Raw genomic sequence first — 26,941 nt, forward strand, 5'->3', positions numbered from 1 at the left:
ATATTTCTCCCTTCTTCTAACTATGCTTCAGTTCTGCCGAAGGGCCATGAAGGCTCGAAACGTTAACTGATTTCTTCTCCGCCGATGCTGCCAGACCTGCTGAGTTTTTCCAGGTAATTCTGTTTTTGTTTTGGATTTCCAGCATCCGCAGTAGCTTTTAGCTTTTTGTTTTTACCTTAGTCACTGTATATCGATATTCATACAATTTGTAGTATGTAACAAAAGTATGTCTAACTGATTAATCAAAAAAAATGGTGCACAAATAGTCTTGAAGTGAAATGGGATTAGAGGCAGCAGCTAGTTGGGCCAGGGAAAGCTGGTGAAATTTAGACCCCATTTTAAAGCTACATAACCTGCCGCACATGTTAAAGAACAAAAACAAGGAATTTGTGCAAATATGCAAAATAATGAGCAAGGAAGGAACGATTTTTTATGGAGATGCTTATTGGTTTGAGTATAGGTGTGTACAAACACTAACTCATAAATGTGTGAAACATAAATTAAATTGCTGCATTTATAGTTATAACCTGCTTATCATTGAATCAGATTTATTTTGGAAGTGATGTTTGGACTACTGACAAGAGTACCTGAAGTAAGATTTATTAAGAGTCAAAGCTCAGAACAATGTTTTCAATTGATAAAAGGAACAATTCTTTTGAAGTTATGCAGAATTCATATGAAGTAAAGATGAGGTGGTATGTTGCCTACTTTTTTAATGTAAGTTTTAATAATTTTGGATAATTGATTTATACACAGGATTAGTCATAGAAAAAAATTGCAGTCTCTACTCCTAAACCGAGATGGGTATGCTATTCTGAAAGACCTGGTTTTGAACTGTCCCTGAATAGTTTCTAGATTAGGTTGTAAGAAAAGTTGGATAAATGTTTATTTAAATAGAGGCTTATTAAAAAAAACTTTGTTTCAAAAGGGAAATCACTTTATGTGAAGAGACTACATGAAACACTGAAGAAGCAAACCAGGAAGGTTAACGTATTGAAAACCATCCGCCTAATAGAGCCACGGATAGATGAAAATAAAGTTCTCAAAACCGTTTTGTCATTTATGAAATCATCAAATGAGAAGGAGCCCATGATATTTCACTTTGACATTACTTCTTCTGTAAGTTTGGTTTCAAAGAATGAACTGATCACAATCCACGCCTGGTGTGGCTTTTTGTTTCTACCTATGATGTACGCCTAATTGGAAAATTCAGATTTACAACAGTAGATTTTTTCCCTTTTAAGGCTTTTTTAAAAATTGGTAATACCTGAATGGTTTGTGAATGTTCTCATTTTAAGAAAAAAGTAGAATTATTTTTCTTTCTTGATCCTGAATTTAGTTGACAAAAAGTTTTGACATGCCCCATGTAAATTGAGTTTTGTAATTCGGATAGGTAGTAGACATAAATCCATAGGGCGGAATTTAATGATCGCAGTGAGCCTGCCCACCCTCTTGAGAGCCATGGCAGCCCTGTCATGGCCATTTTTGGGAGCCCCATTGGGAATTAAGTCCCACTCAGGCAGCCCGCTGGCTGCCATTGAGGGTTCCTGGCTCTAACAGGGGCAATTTCCTGCTGGACTTGCTGATGTGGGGTGAATATCCATTCCTGAGAGCTTCCGACCATTTAAAGACTGGCAGCTCTCCAGTACCACGAGTGGTGGCCCGGCAAGTATGTTGCAGGGGGTGATCATTGTCGAGGGCAGGGGGGTGGATTCTGCTAGTGCCTCCTTTGGGTTCCGGGAGGGGGAGATGGTGGGAGAGGATCCTTCTTCTCCAGCATTCAGTGGCTGCTTGAGGGCCTCAGTTGGATTCCAGGCAGGAAAACCATCCTGGACTTAATCAACGCCAGTCAGGAAGTGACAGAATTTCCACCCTGCCCCAATATAAAGCACCCCCCACCTCCCAGCCTACCTCTGGGGGGGAGCATTAAATTCAGTCCATTGCTTAAAGCTGTCTGAACATTGCACTATTTCTGCAATCTTGCAATAATCATATTTCAGATCAGGGAAATAGTTGGCATAAATCAAAAGGTCATGAACTTGGTTGTCCTTGTGCATTGTTTTCTCAGCATTTTTTAACATTAATGAGTCTGGAAGAACATGTCTTACTGAAACCAATACTCATAAATCTCATGTACATCATGCAATTGTTGCAGGTTCATTCAGTGCATAAACTGTAAATTGACAAACTTGATGCATGTTTCAGTCATAAATGGAAATGTTGCAATTCCACTTCATTACTTTAGGAACAGCAGTGGGCCATTCAGAACCTTAAATCTGTTCCACTATTCAGTGGAGATCGTGACTGATTTGTACCCTAACTATCCACTCACCTTAAGTTCCATATCCCTTAATAATTTTTTCTAGCAAAAAATATCAGTCTGATTTAAAATTATTAATTAAGCAGCTACATCTTTTTGTGGGAGAGTGTTCCACACTTCTACCACCCTTTTAGTGAAGAAGTGTTTCCTAATTTCTCACCTGAATGGCCCGGATCTGATTTTAATGTTTTGTCCCCTGTCCTAGACTACCCCTCCTGTAGAAATAGTTTCTGTCTACTTTATCAATTCTGTTCAGAATCCTAAAACCTGAATCAACTCATTCCAAAGCCTTCTCTATTCCAGAAAATACAAGCCTGGATTGCATAATTTCTGGTGAATGTGTGCTGCACTCCTTCCAAGGCTGATATATGCTTTCTAAGGTGTGGTGCCCAGAATTGTACACAGTACTCCAGATGTGATCTAACCAGGGCTCTGTACAGCAGTAACGATACTTCCTCTGCTCTATATTCTAGCCTTCTGGAAGTCCATATAAACTACATCCATAAATATTCACAAATATATTCCTTTAGTCGCTTCCTTAAAAAAAAACGTTAGGTTTGTTAAATATGCCCTACCCTTTCCCAATCTGTGTCGGCTCTCTAATCAGTCCAAATTTCTCTTGTCATGCTGTCCTCAATTATTTTTTCTAGTAACGTTCCCGCTATTATTCTGTACATACTGCTTTAAATAATTGATGTTGACCACTTCCATTAACTGAAAATGAATGCTGCAGGACTAGGGCTATTGTATTGAAAAAATGTAATATTTTCTCAGTTCAATATCCTGTTAATTAACCACTGTACAAGTTAACTATTGCAGAAAAGCTTCAATGGTATGCTTTTATGGTATGCTTTTAATCTTCTGTGTTTATAGGGGGCATATTAAATTTGCTTTACCAGTTTTAGCATTCCACATTATTAAGTTAGATCAGTTAAGAATATTGAAGAGCTAATTGCTTTTTGTAGCTGATCCTTGTTCCACAGCCAACCACGTTTTTGAATTTGTTTTAATTAAAGTATTAATAAGTTAAAAGTTACGTAAATATCCTTGTTTTACATTAAAAATACTTTGTATATCCTAAATATTAGTACTTTGTTTTGCACTAAACGCTTAGCTTGTAACCAAAGTATTTCACTTACAGGTACAGAAAGGATTATGCGAGTTTCTTTTCAAACTACTCATCTTGCGGTACTTGATGGGCACCGATGGAAAAATGTGGAAGTGCAAGCCATGTCATATGTACATTGTAGAAATGTTGGAGGGATCGGGATTCCTTTCTAGGAAACACGCAAGACAAGTAAGCTTCGGAGACATATTAGGGAGTCCCGGTTGGATGGTCCTTGCTACAAACCCTGTTCCTAGCCACTCTGCTACAAACTCTGTTCCTAGCCACTCTGCTACAAACTCTGTTCCTAGCCACTGACTTTATCCATCACTCAGGCCAAGGTCCATGGCTGAACCAAACAGTTTGGATTTTTGGTCTCGCTCTCGACTCCAAGATGAGGTTTTGACCGCGCATCCGGTCCACCAACAAAATTGTCTACTTCCAGCTCAGTAGTGTTGGCCAATTCACCTCCACATTAGACATTATGTACTGAGTTTTGCAAGCATGGGCTGGTTGAGTACGGTCAGTACTCTGCCTGTTGCGAACAGCCGAAGGGCTGTGCTGTTTGCAAACTGCCAGTCATTGGAGCATACAGTATATTACGGCATTGAAATTCATATACCATACTACTCATTTGTGTGTTAGGCAGAACGTCTTTTTGGCTTAACAACAGCATCCTGTTAGTGGAAAACACTATCATTGGGCTCTCTACTTCTGCCAATGCAAGCCTACCTTCACTGGCCTTTGGGATTCCTACAGCTTCACACGCTATAAGATTGGTCTTATCAGCAATCTCGTAAATAGGACCCAAGCCATTTGGTCGCCGTGGAAACTTGACGCCAAAGTAAAACGCACCAGAGCTATCCTGTGGGATAATGGCTATCTGGATCAGACCATGCTCGCTGTGCATTGTGCATGTTCACAAGTGGGGTTAAGCCACCATTTTTGGACCTGGAAGTGCCAAGTCTGCCACATATTACCCTGGAAGGATATCTCAAAAATTTGAGCAACAGGTGAAGCTAGCCGCTTTGTGCTGCTGCATAAGTGGTACTTTCCACTAACAGGATACTGCTGTGAAGCTAAGAAGACGTTCTGCCTAACACACAATTAAGTAATGAGTGAATCTTTGGTATTGCAACAAAATATCAGAGTTATAGCTTACCAAACATTTATTCGTCCAATCCTGAAGAATGCCAGTTGTGTGTGGAATCCCTTGTATGGCGAGAGATATAAATAAGATTGAAGTGATCCAAAGACATGCTGCACAATTCTGCATGAATCAATATGGGAAATACACCAGTATCACATTCTTGAATCAAAGATTTGGAATGGGAATCACTAGGAGGGAGAAAATTAGAGTGATCATGTTCTATAAAATATGGAATGGAATGGTGGGACTTGACAGAAGCAAGTACCGGGTGCCCTCTAGCAATGGCAAAACACAAGGTACACATCCACACAAAATACAAAGACTATTTGTTTCCAAGACAGTGTACCAGCAACTTTATTCCCAAGGACAATCCCACAATGGAACAAGCTGCCAAAGGAAATAGTCACAACCCCATCACTTGAAATCTTCAAGACTCATACTTAGGTTATTTCCATTTATAAGTTTTCATTACCAGAGCTAATATTTCAGCTGGTCATGCTTGGCTTAGCTAGCACTAACCATATAAATTTTGGTATGATATGGATATTAGCCTGTGATGCCGACACAGCTAAAGCAGAAGAAGTCATGTTGTATATGAATTTCAGTGCAGGGGTGATGCCAGGTACGTGGGCCATATGGCCCAATGGCTGGCGGGTCAGATCAAACAGCACGTCCCTTCAGCTGCTTGCAATAGGCACAATACTGAGACAATCAATCAACCCAAAACTCAGAACATAATATCTAACGTTACATGTGATTCCGCGATTGGACGGCACTTGCTGAATAATCCTGAGTGTGCTAAGAATGATTCTGGCAATCTATTTAAGATTGCCGGGTTTGCAATGTGGCTCACTTACCCTTGCTAGAAGCTATATACATTCATATGCAAGGGCCTGTCCTCCGCAGGCAAAAGGTACATGTCCATGCATTGCACCTTTTTTGAATTAAACACGGGGGACAATTGTTCCTTGCATTCTCCATGGCAACACCTCAACCAATCTGAGCCAACCTGCCAAACAATGAGCACCCTTTTTTTCATGCAGCAAAAATTGTTGCTGCCTTTGAAATTTTGTATCTGCTCTGATGAGTGCAAGATAAAAAGCTTCAATAGCATGTGTCATATTTCAGCAATACTCAAGTTCTGTACTACTAAGTGACTAAATATAATAATATGTTAATTCCTGGTGTGTTTGTGTAAAAATTGGGAATCTGTGTTAATTTTTTTTTAAAGAAGCTGATGGAAAGAACAGTGTATTTACACTCAGCAATTCAGAATAACTTTCTGATTCTACTATCTGTTTTTAAATTTCAGGGGGCCCAAGTGCCAAAGCACAGCTTTCTGGATGTTTTCCCCAAAGTATATTGTAGACCACCAAAAGAAGTACTTGAACAGGAAGTAAGGAAATCTGAAAACCTGTCATGGAATAACATTGATCCTCTTATGGATGATGAAGAATTTCAGAGTGAGGCATTTCAAAGGCCATATCAGTATCTCAGAAGATTCAAAAACCAAGAAAACCTGGATACCTTTAGTTACCTGGAGGGATCTGTTGAAGGCAGCCATGTAGAGTGCCTGCAGCTGTTGCTGATCTATTGTGGGGTGATGGATCCTTCTTGGTCTGAGTTGCGGAATTTTGCCTGTTTTCTTAATCTGCAGTTGAAGGACTGTGAAACCTCTGTGTTTTGTGACTTTGACTTCATCAAAGATACTCTGCAAGGATTCAAAAGTTTTGTTGTTAATTTCATGATTTTGATGGCAAAAGATTTTGCAACACCTTCTCTAAGTATCTCAGACCAGAGCCCAGGAAGGGAAGCCATAAACTTAGAAGGTGTTAAAGAAGAAGATCTTGCACCATTTCTTGTAAGAAAAAAGTGGGAATCAGAACCGCATCCATACATTTTTTTTAATGATGACCATACATCGCTGACTTTCATTGGTTTCCACCTCCGAGAAAATGGCAGTGGTGGGATTGATGCTATAAACCCATCAAATGGCAAAATTATTAAACCAAATATAATGACTCGTGAGCTGTACCAAGGTTTACTCCTACAAAGAGTCCCATTCAACACAGATTTTGACCAACTTCCACGTAGTGACAAGATTGAGCGTCTTTGTACAGTATTGGGCATTCAGTGGCCAATGGATCCTGATGAAACCTATGAGCTCACCATGGATAACATTTTAAAAATTCTTGCGATTCACATGCGTTTTAGATGTGGCATTCCTGTGATTATCATGGGGGAGACTGGTTGTGGCAAGACCAGGCTGATCAAGTTCTTGAGTGAGTTGCGAAAAGCTGGTGCTAACACTGAGAATATGAAACTAGTGAAAGTTCACGGTGGAACAACTGCAGACATGATCTATTCAAAAATTAAAGATGCAGAAGCTCTTGCTATGTGTAACAAGGCAAATTTTGATTTTGACACTATTCTCTTTTTTGATGAAGCCAATACAACTGAAGCAGTTAGCTGCATTAAGGAAGTTCTTTGTGATCAGATGATTGAAGGGGAACCTTTAACTCCCAGTACAGGTTTGCAGGTAATAGCAGCCTGCAATCCCTACAGAAAACATTCGGATAGAATGATAAAGCGTTTAGAGTCAGCTGGGCTAGGCTACCGTGTTCGAGCAGATGAAACAGAGGATAAACTGGGATCTATTCCTTTGAGGCAGCTCGTTTATCGTGTACAAGCTTTGCCGCCAAGCATGATACCATTAGTGTGGGATTTTGGGCAACTTAATGATGTTACTGAGAAGATGTACATCCAGCAAATTGTTCAAAGACTGGCTCAGTCCATTTCCATTCCCTCTACTAACATTAAATGCATAGTGGATGTTTTGTCAGCTTCACAACATTTCATGAGGCACCAGCAAGATGAGTGCAGTTTTGTCAGCCTTCGAGATGTGGAGAGGTGCATGAAAGTGTTTGTTTGGTTTTACAACCATCGGCAGATGCCGATGAATAAATTGACCCAACTCGTACAAGATCAAGCCAATCATCAATTGAGCAATGATGTCACCTGGTGCTTAGTGTTGGCACTCGGAGTTTGTTATCATGCATGTTTGGAAAAGAAGAATGTTTATCGGAAAGTCATCTGCCGTCATCTCCCCGCACCATACAGCAATCCTGCCAAATTTTTGGAGCAACTCGTGCTTCTCCAAGATTTTTTGTTAAGTGGTGTACCACTGCGAGAAACGATAGCAAGAAATTCAGCATTGAAGGAAAATGTTTTCATGATGGTCATTTGCATTGAACTTAAAATCCCACTGTTCTTGGTTGGAAAGCCTGGCAGTTCAAAGTCCCTTGCAAAAACGATTGTCGCAGATGCCATGCAGGGACAAGCAGCTCATACTGACCTGTATAAAGAACTAAAACAGATCCATCTAGTATCATTTCAGTGCAGTCCTCATTCCACCCCTGAGGGGATCATTAATACATTTAAGCAGTGTGCACGCTTCCAAGAAGGAAAGAACCTTGACGAGTATGTTTCAGTCGTTGTCTTGGATGAAATTGGCCTCGCTGAAGATTCTCCAAAAATGCCACTGAAAACTCTTCACCCACTTCTGGAAGATGGGTGCATTGATGATGACCCCCTTAAACACAAAAAAGTTGGTTTTATTGGAATATCCAACTGGGCTCTAGATCCTGCTAAAATGAATAGAGGAATTTTTGTGTCAAGAGGAGATCCAGACAAAAAAGAACTGTTTGAAAGTGCCAAAGGGATCTGTTCTTCTGATCCTGTGATACAGAAAAAAGTGCTTGGTTTATTTGGGAGCCTTGCAGATGCTTATCTAACTATTTGCAAAAAGCAAAATAAAGAGTTTTTTGGGCTACGTGACTATTATAGTTTAATAAAAATGGTCTTTTCACTTTCAAAAACAACCAAATCAGAACCAACCCCAGAGCAGTTAGTGCAAGTTGTGCTGCGTAATTTTAGTGGAAGCGATGATGTTAATGTTATGGACATTTTCAAGTCTGTGCTCAAGAATGCCTCCCATGATAGCATTGACACATTGGAACTGATCAATCACAACATATATGCTGATTCTCATGACAGCGAATGTCGGTACTTGCTCATTCTAACCAAAAACTATGCAGCCCTTCAAATACTTCAGCAGATGTTTTTCTCCAGAAAACAGCAGCCTGAGATAATCTTTGGATCCAGTTTCCCCAAAGATCAAGAATATACTCAGATTTGCAGAAACATCAACCGTGTAAAGATTTGCATGGAAACTGGACAAACAGTGGTTCTGTTAAATCTGCAGAATCTTTACGAAAGCCTTTATGATGCTTTGAATCAATATTATGTGTACCTTGGTGGACAGAAGTATGTGGATTTGGGTTTGGGGACCCATAGAGTCAAATGCAGAGTCCATCCAGAATTTAGACTGATAGTTATAGAAGAGAAGGAGGTGGTCTACAAAGAGTTTCCAATTCCACTTATCAATAGGCTTGAGAAACATTATCTTGATATTAACACAGTTCTTGATAGAAATCAAAGGGATATTGTAAAACAGCTGAAGCAGTGGGTGCAGACTTTCACAGCAGTCAGACCCAGAAATGCTTCAATCCATGGAAGGCAGCAGGAATACAGTCCATCTGATGTGTTTGTTGGTTATCACTCTGACACCTGTGCATCAGTTGTTTCACAAATAACACAAAGGTTGAAGCACACTGAAGGTTCTTGGGAGGAAATTCTTAAAGAAGCACAATGGGTGTTATTGAACTGTGCCACCCCAGATTCTGTGGTTCGTTTAACCAGTTCTGAGTTTGCTGCATATCAAGCTGACACGGTGATGAAAAAGTACTTTGCAGACCAGCATCACGATTCCCTTGCAGATTTCATCCATTCTCACACCAAATCCAAAGTTCAACATTGGGCCATTTTCACTGAGGTAAGCGACTTGTAATGATAAACATATTTTTTGATATAATGACAGTAGATAGAAATATGTGAGATATTGGATTACAGTTTCCTAGTTTAGCTATGATACAGATTCAATAGAGAATTTCCCTTATAATCACTTGAGATTGACTGTAGGTTGCTTCCTAAGTCAGGTTTAAAAGTTGGACCTTTTTAATGTATTGGAATTTGACCCTTGTCTATACGTGATCTTTTAATTACATTTCATTATATAATGTTTTCACACAGATTTATCTTTTATCTATCTTTAACCATAGTCCTGTTTGGTACTATATTGGCAATTTTGGTCTTGCTTGTTAAGATCACGGTAAAAAGTAGAAAAATCTTCTACCTAATTGTGGGTTTTATTGGACACAACAGGAGGATTGTGATGTTCACTGTATTCTTATCCGTAATTAAAAAACTGTCTGTTCTTTATTTCAGGTTACAACTTATTCACGGCTTCTAACGGCTTCTGACATTGATTTTTTGCAAAGGGAAGTAAGTGAGAGTGTTCAGACTGTCTTCTGTTTCTCACTGCAGCAGTTTGACACAGAGCATTCATTTCTGAAGAAAATAAGGTTTGTTCAACCGGTACACATTAAATTGTTTAACAGTTACCTGCTAATTAACAATTACCTTCAATGAGTGGCAACAGCAAAGGGTCATTTTTTGCCAGTGTCATAAAGCACAAGTTGTATTCTGCAGAGTGGATGAAGAAATTTTGAGTTTTTAAATTTAGTTCAGGTATTGATTTTTTTTAGAAATTAGCTTAATTTAAATTGCTCCCCTCTTGTTATGATAGGATCTTGAGAATGTAAAAATGGCCCGCAGACAAGTAGGAATAGACCATTTGTCCAGTCAGACTTCTTGTACTATTTAGTCATAGCAAATCTAATTTTTAATCAAAACTCCTTCCTCTTTTCCCCAAGCCCTTTAATACCTTTAAGTAATTATTTCCATGTTAAGCACCTCAGTTGGTACTGTATTTATACCTTAAAATGGAATAGATTCCACATTCTCATACTTTCAGAAGTTGCTTTTAACTGGCTTGGTTTAATTTTTAAGATGCATGTTATGGTTTTCTGTCTTTTGATCAAAACATGACAATAAATTGCCTTTCACTGTTATTGGAACATCTACCTATGCCCCTGCAGGAGAATAATTCACACATATATCCCTCTACTACAGTCAAAACTTGTCTAAAATCTATAATTGATCCCTTTTTTAAAAAGAAATGGTAACTATGTTGATGTTTGAGGAATTAGTGTAATGAACAGAATAAAATGCAAAGCATGTTTCCTTGAGGTTTCATATTTCCGATGAATAAGCAAGCAATATAATTGTAATAAAAATGTGTCCTAAAAACAGTAGGTCATAAATAAATGTACTTCATAATGACTGCATGCTATGGGGACTCTTACTTGGATGAGTTGTGATCAAAGTTTCCCTGCCTTATTTCTCTGGTAAACAATAAAGATCCTACAACAAAAATAATATGGGTCAGTATTTTCCCCTTAATTCTTGCTTCCTCACTGATCAAATGTAAACAAAATGTTGACCTAGTTAAATGCCCTTCATTATTTCCTTTACCTCTAGGCATTGTGTTGATTCCAGCCAAGGAAACAAAATCTTGCTCGTACAAACAGACTTTGAAAACAATTCACAAAGTGCAAATTTGATTGCTTCTGCAAAGTGAGTAGCATGTCTGTGCTCTGCCCTCACTGTTATTTTATTTTTTTTTCCTTTGGTAAAAATTAAAAGAACATAGACTTAGTCAAAAAACAAAAATACATGGAAAAACTCAGCAGGTCTGACAGCATCTGCAGAGAGGAATACAGTTAACGTTTCGAGTCCGAATGACTCTTCATCAGAACTAAGGAAAAATAGAAAAGAGGTGAAATATAAGCTGGTTTAAGGGGGTGTGGGACAGGTAGAGCTGGATAGAGGGCCAGTGGAGATTGCCAAAAGATGTCATAGACAAAAGGACAAAGAGGTGTTGACGGTGGTGATATTAGCTAAGAAATGTGCTAATGGGGACATTAAGGGTGGAAAGCAGGACGAACAAGGTACAGATAGCCCTAGTGGGGGTGGGGTGGGGGGGAATCGAAATAGGCTAACAGGTAGAGCTAAAACAATGGATGGAAATACATTTAAAAATAATGGAAATATGTGGGAAAAGAAAATATATATAAATTATTGGAAAAAGGGCGATCGGAAAGGGGGTGGGGAAGGAGGAGAGAGCTCATGATCTAAAGTTGTTGAACTCAATGTTCAGTCCGGAAGGCTGTAAAGTACCTAGACGGAAGATGAGGTGCTGTTCCTCCAGTTTGCATTGAGCTTCACTGGAACATTGCAGCAGGCCAAGGACAGACATGTGGGCATGAGAGCAGGATGGTGTGTTGAAATGGCAAGCGACAGGGAGATCTGGGTCATGCTTGCAGACAGACCGAAGGTGTTCCGCAAAGCGATCACCCAGTCTGCATTTGGTCTCTCCAGTGTAGAGGAAACCTGGTCATGATGTCTTGTGTCCTTTAGCATTGTTACTACAGTTACAAAGCAACACAACTTCCTTTCATGAAGACGCAATATACCTTTTATATTTTAAAGAATGAATGGTACTAATTGAAAAGTCCCTAAGTTTAAATTTGCCAAAATCATCATTCAGTGATGACAGATAATTGCATGGATTTTTAAGGAGTGTCTTAAATGAAGAAAGCGGGGGATAAGATGGGCTTAAAGACCAGAACATGGGCTTCGGCAGTGTGATACAATAAAGAGGAAAAAATGCACAAGAGAGTCGGAGGAGTTGAGTTCAGGCCTTGTTTAAGGCTGGGGGAATTTACGGAGATGGGGAGGGGTGTGAGACCATGGCGAAAATTAAACACAAGAATAATAAATTTAAATTGGAGGCATTGAGGGACCAAGAACCAATATAGGTCAAGGAAGACATGAGTGATAGATGAAAAACTTTTGCTACGTAAGATACAGGTAGCAAAGTTTTGGATGAGCTGAAGTTTATGGAGGGCTGAGTAAGGGAGGCCAGCCAGGAGAGCAATCAACTAGTCAAGTGAAAATACCCAAATAAGAACGTAAGCAATAGGGAGCAGGACGTGGACCATTTGGCACCTCGAGCCTGCTCTGCCATTCAATAAGATCAACTTCAACTTTACTTTCCTACCCTCCCCAAAACCTTTGTAGATCAAAAATCTTGAATATATTCAATAACTTAGCCTTCACTGCTCTCTGGGAAGAGCATTCCAAAGATTAACAACTCTGAGAGAAGAGAGTCATCCTGAACTCCGTCTTAAATGGGAAACCCCTTATTCTGAAACTGTACCCCCCAAGTTCTATGTTCCTGAGGAGGGAAAACATCCTCTCAACATGTACAGTGTCAGGCTTCCTCAGAATCTTGTAGGTTTCATTCTTCTAAACTCCAATGAGTATGTCCAACCTTTCCTCATAAGGCAACCACTTCATCCCAGAAATCAACCTAGTGAACCTTCTTTGAACTGTTTCCAAGGCAAGTATATCCCTCCTTAAGTGAGGACACCAAAACTACATGCTGTACTCAAGTTGTGGTCATAACAATGCCCTGCATAGCTGTAGCAAGACTTCCCTATTTTTTATAATCACACTCACTCCGGACAAATGCTTTGTTTCTTTCCTACAACTGTTACCACTCTCTTTGTCTTTTGTTCCATGACATCTTTGTCATTACTCTCTCCCACCCTCTACCCTATCCCGGACCCTCCCTTTTTTTCTATCTCCCCTCCCCCTTTTTAATGGCATAAAACCCATCACATTTCTACCTTCCTTCAACTCTGAAGAGTCCTATTCAACTCTGTTAGCTCTGTTTCCCTCTCCACAGATGGTGCCAGCCCTGCAAAGTATTTCCAGCCCTTGCTGTTTTTATTTCAGATTTCCAGCATCTGTAGTATTTTCCTATGTTTATACTCCATTCCCCTTGCTATAAAGGCCAACATTCCATATTTATTCCTTCCTAATTATTTGCCGTACCTGCATGCTAACTTTGTGTGATTCATGTAATAGAGCATTCTGTAGTCTCTCTCAACACGAACGAGGGTTTCAGCAGGTAGATGGGCTGTGATGAGGATGGAGGCAGATGATGCTATGAAATGGTAATAGAGTAGTCTTTTTTGATTGAGAGGATGTGAGATTGGAAGCTAAGCCAGGTTCAAATAGGACATCGAGGTTGAAAAATCTCTGAATCATTCTGAGGTGTTGGCTTTGGAGGACAATGGAATCAGTACTGAAGGCGCAATTTGTAGTGGAGGACAAAGGCAATGATTTCAGTCTTTTCAATGTTCCTCTATGGAGAAAACTGTGGTTCATCCAAGACTGGATGTCGAACAAGCAGTCTGACAACATAAAGGCAGTGGCGAGGTAGTGGAGAGGTAGAAACACAAAATGCTGAAAATCTCAGCATGCCTGGCAGCATCTGTGGAGAGAGAAACAGAGATAATGTTTCAGGTTGCTGATCCTTCCCAAATTTTTCCCAAATGTGACCCTATTTTGAGGCTTGAAAATTGTCGTGACCCCTGAGTGTGAGCCAGATTGATGTGGGTGGCGGTGATGGGACAAGGGGTGAGGGTGATCTAGAGAGCTGGGGGTATTGAAAAGCTGTGAAAGTTGGTGGTGGGGTCGGGAAGTGGGGGGTGGTGGGACTGAGAGCTGCTAAAGCCATGGCTGGAGGTGGAGATCTGAGAGTGCGGGGAGGGGGTGTGTGTGGTGAACAGCCTTGAGAGCGGGGGGCTGTTTAAAGTGCAGGGCTTTTAAAATAATAAGCACCTACGTTTTCATTGGCTTTTTTGGAGCAGGGCTGAACCCTCAAAGATCGGTCAGGTAGGCCATACCCACCATTGAAGAAATATGAGGATTTAAAGGGGCCTTGCAGCTGTTAACACTCAGTCATAGTTCCATGGCACCTACTGCTGCCTTGGAGCTCGTGACCCCACTGGGAGTCATGACCCACAGTTTGGAAAGCCCTGGTCAAAACTGAAGCATGGAGAGGCATTAGTAGAACATATGTGAAAGCTGAAGCCATGACTGCAGATAATGTTGCCTTTAGTAATTGAGGAAGTGAAGGGGGCTACAGTTAAATTCTTGTGGGTAACGGGGCAGGAAGCAATGCCACTGATGGGAGATGCTCTGACTATGATCAAATGGATCCAAATGAGGGCAGTGCTGCTGACCTGGACAATGGAAGGCATTGGAGGAGGCTGGTATAGTGGAGCCTGTCAAGAGGTCAAGGAGAATGAAGAAGGCTAGTTCAGCTTAATCATTGAAGTTGTTATTGTGGGGACAGAAACACAACTGGAGAGACTTAAGCATAGAGTTTGTTTGGAAAGATGGATACTTGTTTAGAAGGCAGCAATATGTTCAAGAACTTTGGAGAGAAAAGTGAGTTTAGAGATTAGCTGAAGTTTGCAAGAACAGAACAGTTGAAGATAGGTTTTTGATGATGCTGGTTCAGAAAGGGAGAGCAGAGAATCAAGCACAATGTCAGCTAGCACAAGAGCCACAAAAGGAAGTTGATAGTCAGCATGTTAGTAGGAAATGGAGTGAAGGGAGCAGAGAGGTGGATCTCGTGGACAAGATCTGCTCAGACATTGTAAAATAGGAGAGAAATTGGAGGCAACTGTAGATGAGTGTCATATTGTGATGAGAAAGGAAAAGGGCTCAAGTGACATGGAGCATGTACTAACCTGCTTGGTTTTGTCTGGAGAGACATTAGTACAAGTTTGGCCAAGGCAAGCAACTTATTTGCTGAGGAATGACCAAGATGTCAGCAGTACTAACCTGGGTCTCCCAATTCACGTTGCAGCCCACAGTTTAATTCTGTGTCCAAGTCGCATCAAAATTTGGTTAAAATGGTACATTCATAGAAATCTTCTTTATAAAAATGAATTTAGCAATGGGAACTAGGATATTCTTCCTAAGTATGTATCATGTAATACAATCATATGCTCTCCTGACACTGAATAGTGGAATTACATATTGCTGGGAGTTGAGTTAATATTTTGCGAATGCACGCACTGCATGTCTGGGCAGATGCAATCTCATTAATTTACTGCTATTCCTACTTGTAATGAACATTTCCACCAGCAATACTTGCCTTTATGCTGCTATTCTTTAACAAAAAATAAATTTAAATCAGCTGAGCTAGATTTTTCATTCCCAAACCTTAAAAAAGAATTATCTCTGTCATTATTTTTCTGCATCCATGTGTTTGATTAAAAAAAACTTTGCTAATCATGTTATTTTTATTTGCTTCTTCCACAATAAATGCTTTTTATCTTCAACATTTGTAAAGTTGATTTCCTGCAAATTTCCAGATGAATAATGGAAGTAGAAAATAACTAAAAGTGCTGATTAGAAAGGATAGAAACAAACCTCTACCTGATGAGTAAGAACAATCACTTAACCAATGAAGAGGAGAAAGTTGGCACAAGGATATAAAAATCATTGCATGCGTGCACACATGAAATTTTAATGACTGGAAGATTGTTCACTGAACTAAGTTTGTACCTGTTATAATACAATACCCTGCTCTTTGGGTAGGTATTCGACTATAAATGAAATCAACAAAAGCAAAAGTGATGATTGGACGGTCTCTGTGTATTTCATCATTAAATTACCAAGAATGGAAGGTGGATCAACATACGTAGGATTTCATGGAGGTAAAGAAATTGGATTCTCTTCCCATGGTTTGATTTTTTTTCTTCTTCAGATACTTATAAATCCCGGGTCAAAGTATCCTTACTGATTGAGCGTGTATTTAGTTTGTGTACTGGTGGGTGCGCCATCCAATTCTTTACAATATTTTAAGCTCATAACCTCAATTGAAATTGTTTTGTTCGGGACATTATTTTAACAAGTTTTGAAATAGGGACTTGGCTGGATTATTAAATCCAGCAGGTTGTTTAATTGAATTACCATGAATCACCCTGTAAAATACCAATGGACGTTTCCTACTGGTTCTTCAAAAGAAACTTCCTGAAGTGTCTCTACAATGACATGATCTTCAAGTATTCAGTGGAAAATTGTTCCACTCAACCAACACCTAATGTCATGTTCATGGATCCTTGAGCCCACCTTTCCAGCACCAAAACCTGCTGTTTTGCTTTTCCAAAAGGGAGACATTTGGCAGGAGGTGGGAGGCGGAGGAAGAGCTTCCCATCTTTTTATAGAACCCATTTTTTTTTTTAAATGTTGCAATGGTTGCTGAGTATATTAACTGGATAGACCCATGTATAAGCAAAGGAGATTTGTTGAACAAACACAGATAGGGCTGATATTGGAACAAGCGGCGTTCAAATTTATGTAGTTGATTTAAGTTTATTTAAAAGGTAAAAGGTTTAGTTAACCTTAATGTCCAAGTAAGGTATTGCAACATCCAAGTGGGTTATGGTAAAATTATAAATTATGAAATCTGTTATTCAGGGTTTGTGTGTGCTCTGTATTACACGTATGTAACATTTAATCAAAACATAACCCAATTTATGTATCAGTACATTTGGTATAAAAGTAAGTTGCAGTAAATCATGTCTTTAAAATTCCTCTCTCTCATTAGACCCATGGCAGTCAGCTCATATTGATGACCTCAGGAAGTCAAAAGACATGGTTGCAAATGTGACTGCTTTCAAAGGTGTTACTATTAGCCAGCTGTTTGGCAAAGAACCAGGGGAACCTGAAGGTATGTATTTTATATTTTTCGTGTTCTTTTCTGGATTCTCTTTAGATACCTGCAATCTGACCTTAATGAGCAATTAATCGATATTTAATTTAAAAGAAATTGAGCAATTGTAGAAAAGTTTGAAAACTGTCCCATGTGTTTGATTTGCTTTCAGGTGGTTTCTTATTTAGCAGAAACCTGGCACAATTTTATTACAAATGTCTTTGCGCAATTCCTACCTCCTGCTGCAAAATAGTTTAACATGATGTGGCAAATGTTTACCTAGGGTAGGGATTAGACTTTTTCAAATTAAAAATCCTGGATGTAGGCAAGATACTCTTATTTCAGGACATGAGCATCTTTGGGGCAAATACCATAAAAATGACATCTGTTATATTCAGGGGCAATTGACTATTGGGTAATTGAGTGTTCAGTCAATAACTTAAGCGGTAACCAGATAAATTAAAAGCATCCTAAAAGTGGAAATTATCTAGTAATTTATAGTTGCATCTTGATCATGTGCGTTTTTTCCACTATTAGGACTTGTGTGATGTTCTGTCCCTAGACAATAAGGGTGAGCAGGCGACCTGCACCCCTACCTATGATGTTCCTACCTCCTAATTTCCCTTTTCTACCTGAGAGAAGTACCTTTTCTGGTCTTCATTCCATCTTATTTTAAAGGGGATTGCAGATGTGAGCGATGGTTTCTGCCCCATTGTCTCACAAAAGAACACAAGAACATAGAGAAACAGAAAATAAACAAACTGCCATCCATCTGGCCAGTCCAAATGTTTAAGTGCTACAAATCCTGGTCTTTTAATGATGTTTATCTTGTCTATACCCTATAACATTGTCTGAGACTGCGCTTATCCAGTACAATCATTCCCAGTTTCTGCAGTGTTTTCTTCATAACTCAAATGCCTACTCCCAGCTGTGGATATAGTCGCCCTTTGCAGCATACCCTCCAACGTAAAGACATCGTTTTTGTAATAGCTGACCGGAATTGTACATTGTGCTACAGTTGAGGCTGGACCAGTGCCATCTACAAACTCGATCGCTTCCCTGTGATTTGTGCTCCTTTACCTGGCTATACCATCCAAGGTCATATTTGTGAACTTTACTGCTTAAGCACAGTTGTGCTGATGGTTTCAATGATGTATCAATCAGTAACCTGAAATAATTGCATCAACATTGTGACCGAATATAAACGTTAAAATTTTCAAAAAAATTGATCTCAAAGTACATATGCAATGTTTGGTGATTTTGATGGTCAAATCTTAATTGAATTAAAGAATTAGATTTCCTGTTTCCAATACACTGAATAAAAGGGTCTGTTTGGTATGTGTGCTATGTGTCTGGTTCAATAATTAGAATTTTTAAAATAATATTATTAGTCCTTAACTGGTACAATAAAGCCAAATAAATTACTTACCAAGAGTTCAATTGATTGATGAATTGGTAATCGTTCACTAATAATGGCTTTTTGGAAATAAAATTAATGCACTTAGCAGCTATCTGTTTGTATCCTAGCCATGATTGTAGACCAGGAGGAAATGATTGAAGAGCCGATAGCTGAATCACCTTTTGTAAGTCTTTCTAATTCAATTCAAATCCTTTGCCTCACTGAATCTGCTACTGGCGGTACCTGCAATACCATATGTGTGCAGTGTCTAAAAATGTTGAAATTAAGCATTTTTCCCCTTTTAAAAACAAGTTTTGGTAGGTTTGAGTTGACATTTCAAAATGCCAAAGAAAAGTAAAGATAGCAGTAAAATTAGCTTAAACATCTAGGGATAATTGTACTTTTGTTGTGCTAGTGAATGGAAGTGTAGTTGTCCTACATTAATATCGATGGTGATTAACAGTTTATAATTATGCTTCATTGTTGCGACACTGCATGCATTTTATAGCTAGATATATAACTTGATAATTTACACTCTGGTTGCAAATGTAACTTGTTTCTTTAAAAAGGATAATGGAAAGGTGCTGGATACAACCTCCCTCATAAGGAGCTGTGTGCAGTCTGCTGTTGGCATGCTGAGGGACTTGCACCGAAGTTCTAGTCGCAGCACCACACGAGTAGAGATCCTGCTTTCACTGTTAACCAAAGATATTGAGTTCAAAGGTTTGTGAACTACTTTACGTCGATCGAGGTATTATGTTTAAAAGTAGCAATTTACAAATTACCACCATCATGTCAGGCTTCTGTCCACCCAGCAACTGAGATTGTCATGCACAGGTCGATGTTGATCATGAAATATCACGCAGAGTGGCAAGCTCAACAGCAATTGGGTTTTAGACTTTTTCAATGACGAACATTGCTTAACCTGTTTAAATATAGAACACACAGCTTAAAGCATTTCAGTTACACTGGTCATGCACGTCCTCGTTTCAATATTTTGGATGGTTTTTAATAATCCCTCAAACTGATTGTAAAATAATTGTCTCATACACATTATTTACTGTGTCTTTATTGCAATAATAGACAATATGAACATGTTAATGATTGCAAGACATTTGGGCTGTACAGGAGAATTACTTCTCAGTGGATTTACCAAACTATCCATTTTCATATGGTTTCCTCATTTAGCTTCATTTCTGGCAATGATGAAACAAAAGCTACATTCTCTTCTGCTGAAACGAGATGAGGAGTCTCTCAATGCAACTGAGTGGATGGTGCGGGAAGCCTCAAACCTTGAAGCACTTCAGGAAGGTGGTACCTTCAGGTACATCCAAATCTGTTCCTCCTTCTAAGAAGGTCTTAAAAAAAAAATCATTTTTTAATACAAAATAAATAAATAGTCGAGATTCACTTCGTAAAATATTTTTTCAAGGAAATTGAAAATTTAGAGGTGGTCAGGTATTGCATTTTCATAAATTATGAACAATTTATATTTGTGGTCTCAGCAGGCACATACCAGAATAACTAAATGATGCACTGTGGTTTGCCTACAAAAAATACTTGATTGAAACAAAATTTTGTTTATTTCATGTATAAATGTAAAGTACACAGGTGTTAACCTGAATTACAGGACACCTAGCTGAGTTCATACTAGAGGACACTGTGGAATGGAGGTCCGTATTAATAAATTAATCTGTTATACAAAGTAAATTCATCAATCCTGTTCTCCCAGTGTCGGACTGCACTGAGAGGACATAGGTTGGTAAAACAACACCACTGTATTGTTAATGCCAATTCTTTAACAAGCATTGTTGCATCTCCCTTCGAGGATAACTTTCCTCAGAGCGTAGGATGAGTGAATTTAGTCTTGCATCGCATGTAATTTTCAGAAGCTTTCCTACTTTTTAACTTTTTGTAATTCCACTTGGTCTTTCTTGCATCTTGCCATCAGACTGTCTCTCATTTTTGCCCATTTTCCATCAGTTTCATTCCTCTTCACTTTTCCTTAACAGCATCCACCTCACTGGGCTTCACCTTCAGGTTTACAAGAAAGAACTCTGAGAACATGTGATAGGTTGCTAATTTTCAATGTTGGGAGAATGGGTAGAAGCTATGTTTCTCTCAGAACATCCCTAAGATTAAAATACTCTGATAGGAAAGGTACCAGGAGGTTCAGCACGGTCTTATACTTGGGTGGATTTATACTACAACTGCTGCAAAGTCCAAACAATGTGAGACAATCTATGACGAGCAGCCTCTTGCTTTCTGGCTTGGGAGTCTAATAAGACTTTAACTGCCCCATTGCACAAATGTTTTTGAGTCAGTGTGCCACTTTACATTGGCATTGACTTATGTGATGTCCACCCTCCCTTCACCCAATAATCTATAGACTTTTAAAACACAACATTGGCTTCACTTATCAACTGCTTCTTGACTTATCTTTTTTATGCTTCACAATCTTTGTGCTGACTTGCACTATGGGCCTTGATTTTTAACTCAAATTTTTAAAAAACTTTGTTTTACAGACACACGCTTTGGAAACGAGTTCAAAAAGTAGTGACGCCTTTCCTAGCACAGATTATCTCTATTATAGACCGGGACTGTAACCTAAACTTATTAATTGGTGATTCTCCTATATTCGTACGACAGCTTTGGATGGACATTTTTAGTGACCCAAATCTGCTGGATTTTCCTTACAACAGAAGTACCTTCAGGTAGGTATTTTTATGAAGTACAGTGGTCTTCTTTAATAAAGGCTCGTCATTGACCATTGTCTATGCTTACTAAATATAGCTGCCTCCCTCCTTCATATTGCGTAAGTACAGAATCTTTTATCTATAATGCATTCATGTATCACACAGTGTACTGGATTTCCCACTGCTGAATAATACCAGAATGGTTCCCAGTGTTTAATTGCTGGTGTTGACTATCAGGTCAACTGGATGGCATGCGTTTGCCACTGCATTTCTTCACACAGTGAATGCTGAGCAGAGCCTAAGTTCTTTATATGGGAAGGAGGAGTCTAGCAATAGGCCATGTTACAGCATCTTCTACCAAAAAGTTACAAAGCTGCACTGGTGGAGGCCCAAGAGAAGGTTCACTGCCTAATCGATCAGCTGATGTACAATTCTTTTATCAGAGGCAGACATAAATACAAAAATAACTTGCAATTAAAAAACTGCTGCAAAAAAGACTGTGTATTTCTCTGGGGAATTTGTGTCTCCAGCTTGTGAATTGCATTTTGTGGCTCAGTTCCAAAAATAGGCTAATGCTGTGCATTCTGGTGCATTAGTTTCTGGTTCTTTGGAGTAGTGAGATGCAGGCTCAATTCCTTTACTGATCTATATTGCTGTGGAAGACACTAGGCAAAAATCAGGCAGCTGCTGTTGAGAGAGAAAGCTGTGGAGTTAATGCTAGCATCTTGCATGCCATCTGGTGCCCAGCACACATTGGATTTGGCAGAGACTCGGAAACAAGTTGTAAGCTCCTTCCTTATTGGCCGCAGGTGTTGACCTGTTCCTGACCCTGTGCCAGAGATGGTGAATGATAAACAGATAGGATTTTACCCCTTAGTATGGTTTGAAGAAAACTGCATTTTTTGGCTTACCTAATGAGGACTGTATCTACTATACATATGCATGTATAAGACTTAATATGAAGTAGGGTTCAGTTCTGTTGTTCACACCATCACCACAGGCTTGCAGAGTAGCAGTTTTGTTTTTTCCCCCATCCCCACACTTCTCTGACTTACTTTGTACCTGCCAGGGGAAAAGTTAAATCGTGCATTAAAATTGTCTGCACTTTATGTATAATCTTTGCGGAAAATATTTATCTTTGCTTTGACAGTTTACAATCTGAAATTGTTGTCCACAACTACATGAAGATGGACATACTGGAAATTAGCAATATGCTGCCTTTCAGTTGGAGAATAAAAGACTTTCTGGATGAATTGTGGATTCAAACCCAGTACATGGAAGGTATTTGATAACTCTGTTCACATGGAGAACTAACTGAAGTTAAATATTAATGCCAATGCTGTGATATGATTGAATATAGACAATTGGCAGGGGGACTCCAACAAAGTGCTGCAGATCTTCTGATTGGAAATAGAAATTAAGTATCATATGATAATGAGAGAATCTATAAGTTTTATGTGAAACCATTATTATTTAAATCTACCCTTGCTATATACCTCTTCCTTCAGCTGTCAGAAAAGAGCAGACTCAAACCCAGACATGCAGTATGGCACTGTATAATCAAGGTGCAGGCAGAGCATGAAGTTAGCCTGTGTTTATTGACACTGATTTTCCATCTGCCTTGTGTGCCCTGTTCCATTTTCCCCAAAGTAACACCATTGAGAATCGAATAGGCAGCATAGAAGCCAGGTGTTGAAACACACCCTCCTACTACTTCAGTGAGCCTTGCTTTGGAACTGTAGTGGTAAAAAGCAACCAAACAACGTCGATCTTTAGCCCTGTTTATATCTTGAATCAAGCCTTGGCATAGGCTGAACGACTGCAGAATCACATAAAACATTCACTCAGTCACCCTCTTTGGAAACACTTACTGTGAATCGAAAGCTATCAAACCCATTAAACCAATCACTGGCTTGCAACCAAAACCCCATTATCCAATTATAAAAGTGCCACGCACATAATGTTTGCTTGCTTGGGTTCCAGTCCCATGACCCTTACATCATTTATTTTTTTAACCATTGGCCCCTTGTCAGTTTCTTTGTTCCTACACCAGGAAATATATTTCCATACCAAGGAGACATTGCACTTTTAACGCCTGAGAGATGTCCACTATTCTGCCTCCCAGTACTGTTTACTGCAGTCCAGTCAAGTAGGCCCAACCTTAGTACCTAGTGGAGCTAGTACATCTCTGCTCTTCCTGTCTGTGTCTGGTATCAATCTTCAGCTTGCTTTCAGAATTCTATTAACTCTTTACTAGCCTAAATATCTAAAACTACATAATTACATCAGGAGCCTAACTTGTTCATCACACATGTTCTAACACACAACTGCTTGCTGAATTAAATGCTTTGAGCCATTGCAAGAGCCCATAAAAATGCTTGTTTTTAAAAAGCTGCTGCTAATACTTTTCAGTAGGTTTGTGGGAATGGCACCCGAGCAAACTGCTGCTCAGCCTGGTGGCCATTGACAGAAATGCGTCCAAAAAGCAGAAGTTTACAATCCTCTAACATTCTACTTTGTACTCGTGGTATTGCACTGTTCATAAATACTTGCATTATGCAGTGGCACTGTGTTGCATTGCAAATAGGTAAGGTACCACATGAACATCAATTCTCCATTTCAACTCGAATGAAAATACCTGGATTGAGCTAATGGAGTAGGCCTATGGATTCCATGATACCACGCATCAGTCACCTGCTCTTTCTGTTTGTTTCTATAATTTCTGGCCCCAAAACAGTGCAGTTTCTATGAAATAAATTTTATCAGACAGCAAAACTAAATAGCTGGGAACCTTGAGATTATCCCACAGAATTAATTGTTATTTGTTCTATTTCCCAAACTCATAAACAGGACAAACTGAGCAAAAGGTGAATGAAATATTTAATAAAACTGGATTTGCAAAGTACCTTTCAAATGTGGGTGAAGAAGGGAGACAGGATTTTTTCTTGAGGTACTTGGATGATTTCCTACTGATGACCATGAGCATTTCATGCGAAGCTGAATTTCAGGTAAAGTATTCTAGTCCAGGTGATTACCTCAAGTGTTTTCACATATCTATTCATAATGAGGTAGATCTTTACCATTTGGACAGACCAGAGAAGAAAATCAAGTAGGAGGCCAACCATATTTATTTTGTGTACTCTGCAGAGGCAATAAACTAAAAATATACCCCTATTATTTAAATAGTATATTTAGTAGTAAAATGCAGGACTTCATAATTAAAACTAGAACACTGAGCACAATACCTTTACGTTGATTTTCATCCTGAAATGGGCGCCATGCACAGAGCAGACCCCCCCTCCCCACCACCACCACCAACCAGGAGGCCCATAGTTGACCCAAAACTGGGGTTTGGGCCTCATTAATGTTATTCAAAGTTCTGGGTATTTATTGCAGCTCCACAGGCATCGTGTTCAGTTTATGTCAACAAACATCTGGCTGCTTGCCTCACCTTTTATTGGTGTTTGCTACTTGGGCCACAGTGGCTCATGAAGAGCCCTCACTCTTGTTATGGCCATCATTATTTAATTTCAGTGTGGCCCTTAAAACTAGTGTTTGGGGCCCTCTTTACACAAGAACTAAAACTCCTGTTTTCAGGTGACCATCATGATGTCTGAAAAATGGCCAGATTCCAATACCAAACATCTTTAAGGTGCAATTTGGTCATGAACTTGATGCCCAAAATTGGCCCTCATTAAAAAAACTGGGGCAACAAGGTTTAATTTCATTCCAGTATATATTTTGTAAAATTCATTCGCTAGATGTACATGTTGCTGACAAGTTCAGTACTTACTGCCCATCCCTAATTGCACTTGAGAAGATGGTGGTGAGTTGCCTTCTTGAACCCCTGCAGCCTGTGGTGAAAGTGCACCCACAACGCTGTTAGGTAGGAAGTTCCAGGATTTTTGATCCGTTGACAATGAGGGAACGGCGATATATTTCCAAGCCAGGATGGTGTGTAACATGGTGGTGAGGTTCCTTTGCACCTGCTGCCCTTGTCCTTCTAGCTGAGAGAGGCCACCGGTTTGGCAGAGAGCTACCATATATACTCGAGTTGATTTAATGTAAAAGTTGACCCCCAACTTTTGGCCAAGAAGTCCTTAATTTTTCATTAACTTCAATTCATTAAAACATTACTTACAAATTATTCATTGAAACAATACTTGTGTTACATTTTCCAATGGTGTGGCCCTTCCCTTTGCCCTCCTTCCCCTGACCACCCTTGAGCAGTACTAAAACTGCAGGCCCAACCGATGACGTGGCTCCCTCTCCCAGGCTGTGGGGGCGGTGGGGAGGCTTCCTGAAGTGGCAGCACAGTCTGATGAAACCACATCAGGGAGTCTGCTTGAGTTCAATGAATTTTGGTGGCAGCACCATGTTGACTGATCATTATGTTCGCCTGACACCTGATGAGCACAGTTAAAGCGGATCAATCTGGAAGAGAGCGCCATGCTACCTGAAAGACTGGGAGTTCCATGTCCAGCTCAAGATTCATGGGACTAGAAAAAAGAATTTTCATGCATTGATTAAACCCTGGCACCATGTTTGGAAGCAAAGATAAGTTCCATGTTTTAGGACTGTTCGTAGACACTTTATCCAAATGATGAGAATGCTGATCAAGTGTTTCTGTACGTCTCAGCGATGGCTTCCCCCATTAACTTTTAGCTGAAAGTAAAACATTACCCATGTAAAAGTCAACCCCCTAACTTTTATGCCATTAAAAAGGTCTCAGAAAAATTTGACCATTACACAAGTATATACAGTAATTCATGTTGTATAAAATACTGTACAGTTCAGCCAGAGAGATTTTTGAAGAAACTTTTTTAAATATGTTGTCAACTTGTTGAACTTTGTTTTACATGTTTAATTTAGTTCCTTCGAGGAGCACTGATGTCCTGTGTAAATGAGCTGAAAATAAAATATAGCATTGGAGACGATGTCTCTTTGCTTTGGGTGCACTTTGCATATCAACACTTCAAAAATCGTCTGCAAAATTTTTCACGAATTGTTGCCGTGCATCCTTTGGTCCTGCAACTTCTACAGAGAGTGAAAGATGAAATTCTGAAAGCAGAAAACAGAGAGATGGTGAGTGCACTTATCAATGTTACAGCATAATTTGATTTTTGATAACTAGAGGGAAAAAAAAAATTACATTTATTTGGTACATCCCAACCCAGATTACTGCCAAAGTCCAATAGTCACTAACCATTCTTTATTGAATACCATTCTAGTGAGTGCTATTGCCATAGACCATGGGCAGAATTTTGCCCTTGATGGGCGGGCAGGCGGGCCCCACCAGCTTGGCGGCGGGTGGGCAGCCGATCGCCATCGCCGAAACAGGCCCCACTGCCATTTTAAGTGGGCGGGCCAATTAAGGCCCACCCGACAGGAAGCGCTATGCACTTCCTGTGCGGGCGGGGGATTCCCCAACTGTCAGAGTGCGCGCATGCACGTGAAAGAGCACACATCTCCCTGAGGCAAAGTGCTGCCTCAGGGAGTTCGCTGAAAGGCTGGCAAATATAAAGCATAGAACAATAAAAAATTCATTAACATGTCCCCCTCATGTGAAAATGTCACACGAGATGGGACATGTTAATGAAATAAACAAAAGCTTTATTAAACGTTTTTAAAACCGCTATCCAACCTCATCCCGCCAGTGGATGAGGT

The 26,941-nt window shown here is 39.6% G+C and overlaps 1 protein-coding gene across 2 annotated transcripts in view; it reads left to right on the forward strand.

Moving 5' to 3' along the window:
* Positions 1–26,941, forward strand: part of LOC144699854 (E3 ubiquitin-protein ligase rnf213-alpha-like) — a 159,607-nt gene that overhangs the window by 83,003 nt on the left and 49,663 nt on the right. For both annotated transcript variants that reach the window (XM_078571162.1, XM_078571160.1), the window contains 14 exons: positions 929–1,119; positions 3,462–3,617; positions 5,888–9,469; positions 9,922–10,058; positions 11,077–11,172; positions 16,063–16,181; positions 17,075–17,197; positions 18,707–18,762; positions 19,148–19,301; positions 19,767–19,902; positions 21,104–21,292; positions 22,425–22,555; positions 24,125–24,282; positions 26,147–26,359. In XM_078571162.1, the coding sequence (XP_078427288.1) occupies positions 929–1,119; positions 3,462–3,617; positions 5,888–9,469; positions 9,922–10,058; positions 11,077–11,172; positions 16,063–16,181; positions 17,075–17,197; positions 18,707–18,762; positions 19,148–19,301; positions 19,767–19,902; positions 21,104–21,292; positions 22,425–22,555; positions 24,125–24,282; positions 26,147–26,359 (5,441 nt within the window). The remainder of the gene's footprint in view (positions 1–928; positions 1,120–3,461; positions 3,618–5,887; positions 9,470–9,921; positions 10,059–11,076; positions 11,173–16,062; positions 16,182–17,074; positions 17,198–18,706; positions 18,763–19,147; positions 19,302–19,766; positions 19,903–21,103; positions 21,293–22,424; positions 22,556–24,124; positions 24,283–26,146; positions 26,360–26,941) is intronic.

Source organism: Cetorhinus maximus, chromosome 24 (assembly GCF_964194155.1).
Source record: "Cetorhinus maximus chromosome 24, sCetMax3.hap1.1, whole genome shotgun sequence".
NCBI classification, from domain to species: Eukaryota; Metazoa; Chordata; class Chondrichthyes; order Lamniformes; family Cetorhinidae; genus Cetorhinus; species Cetorhinus maximus.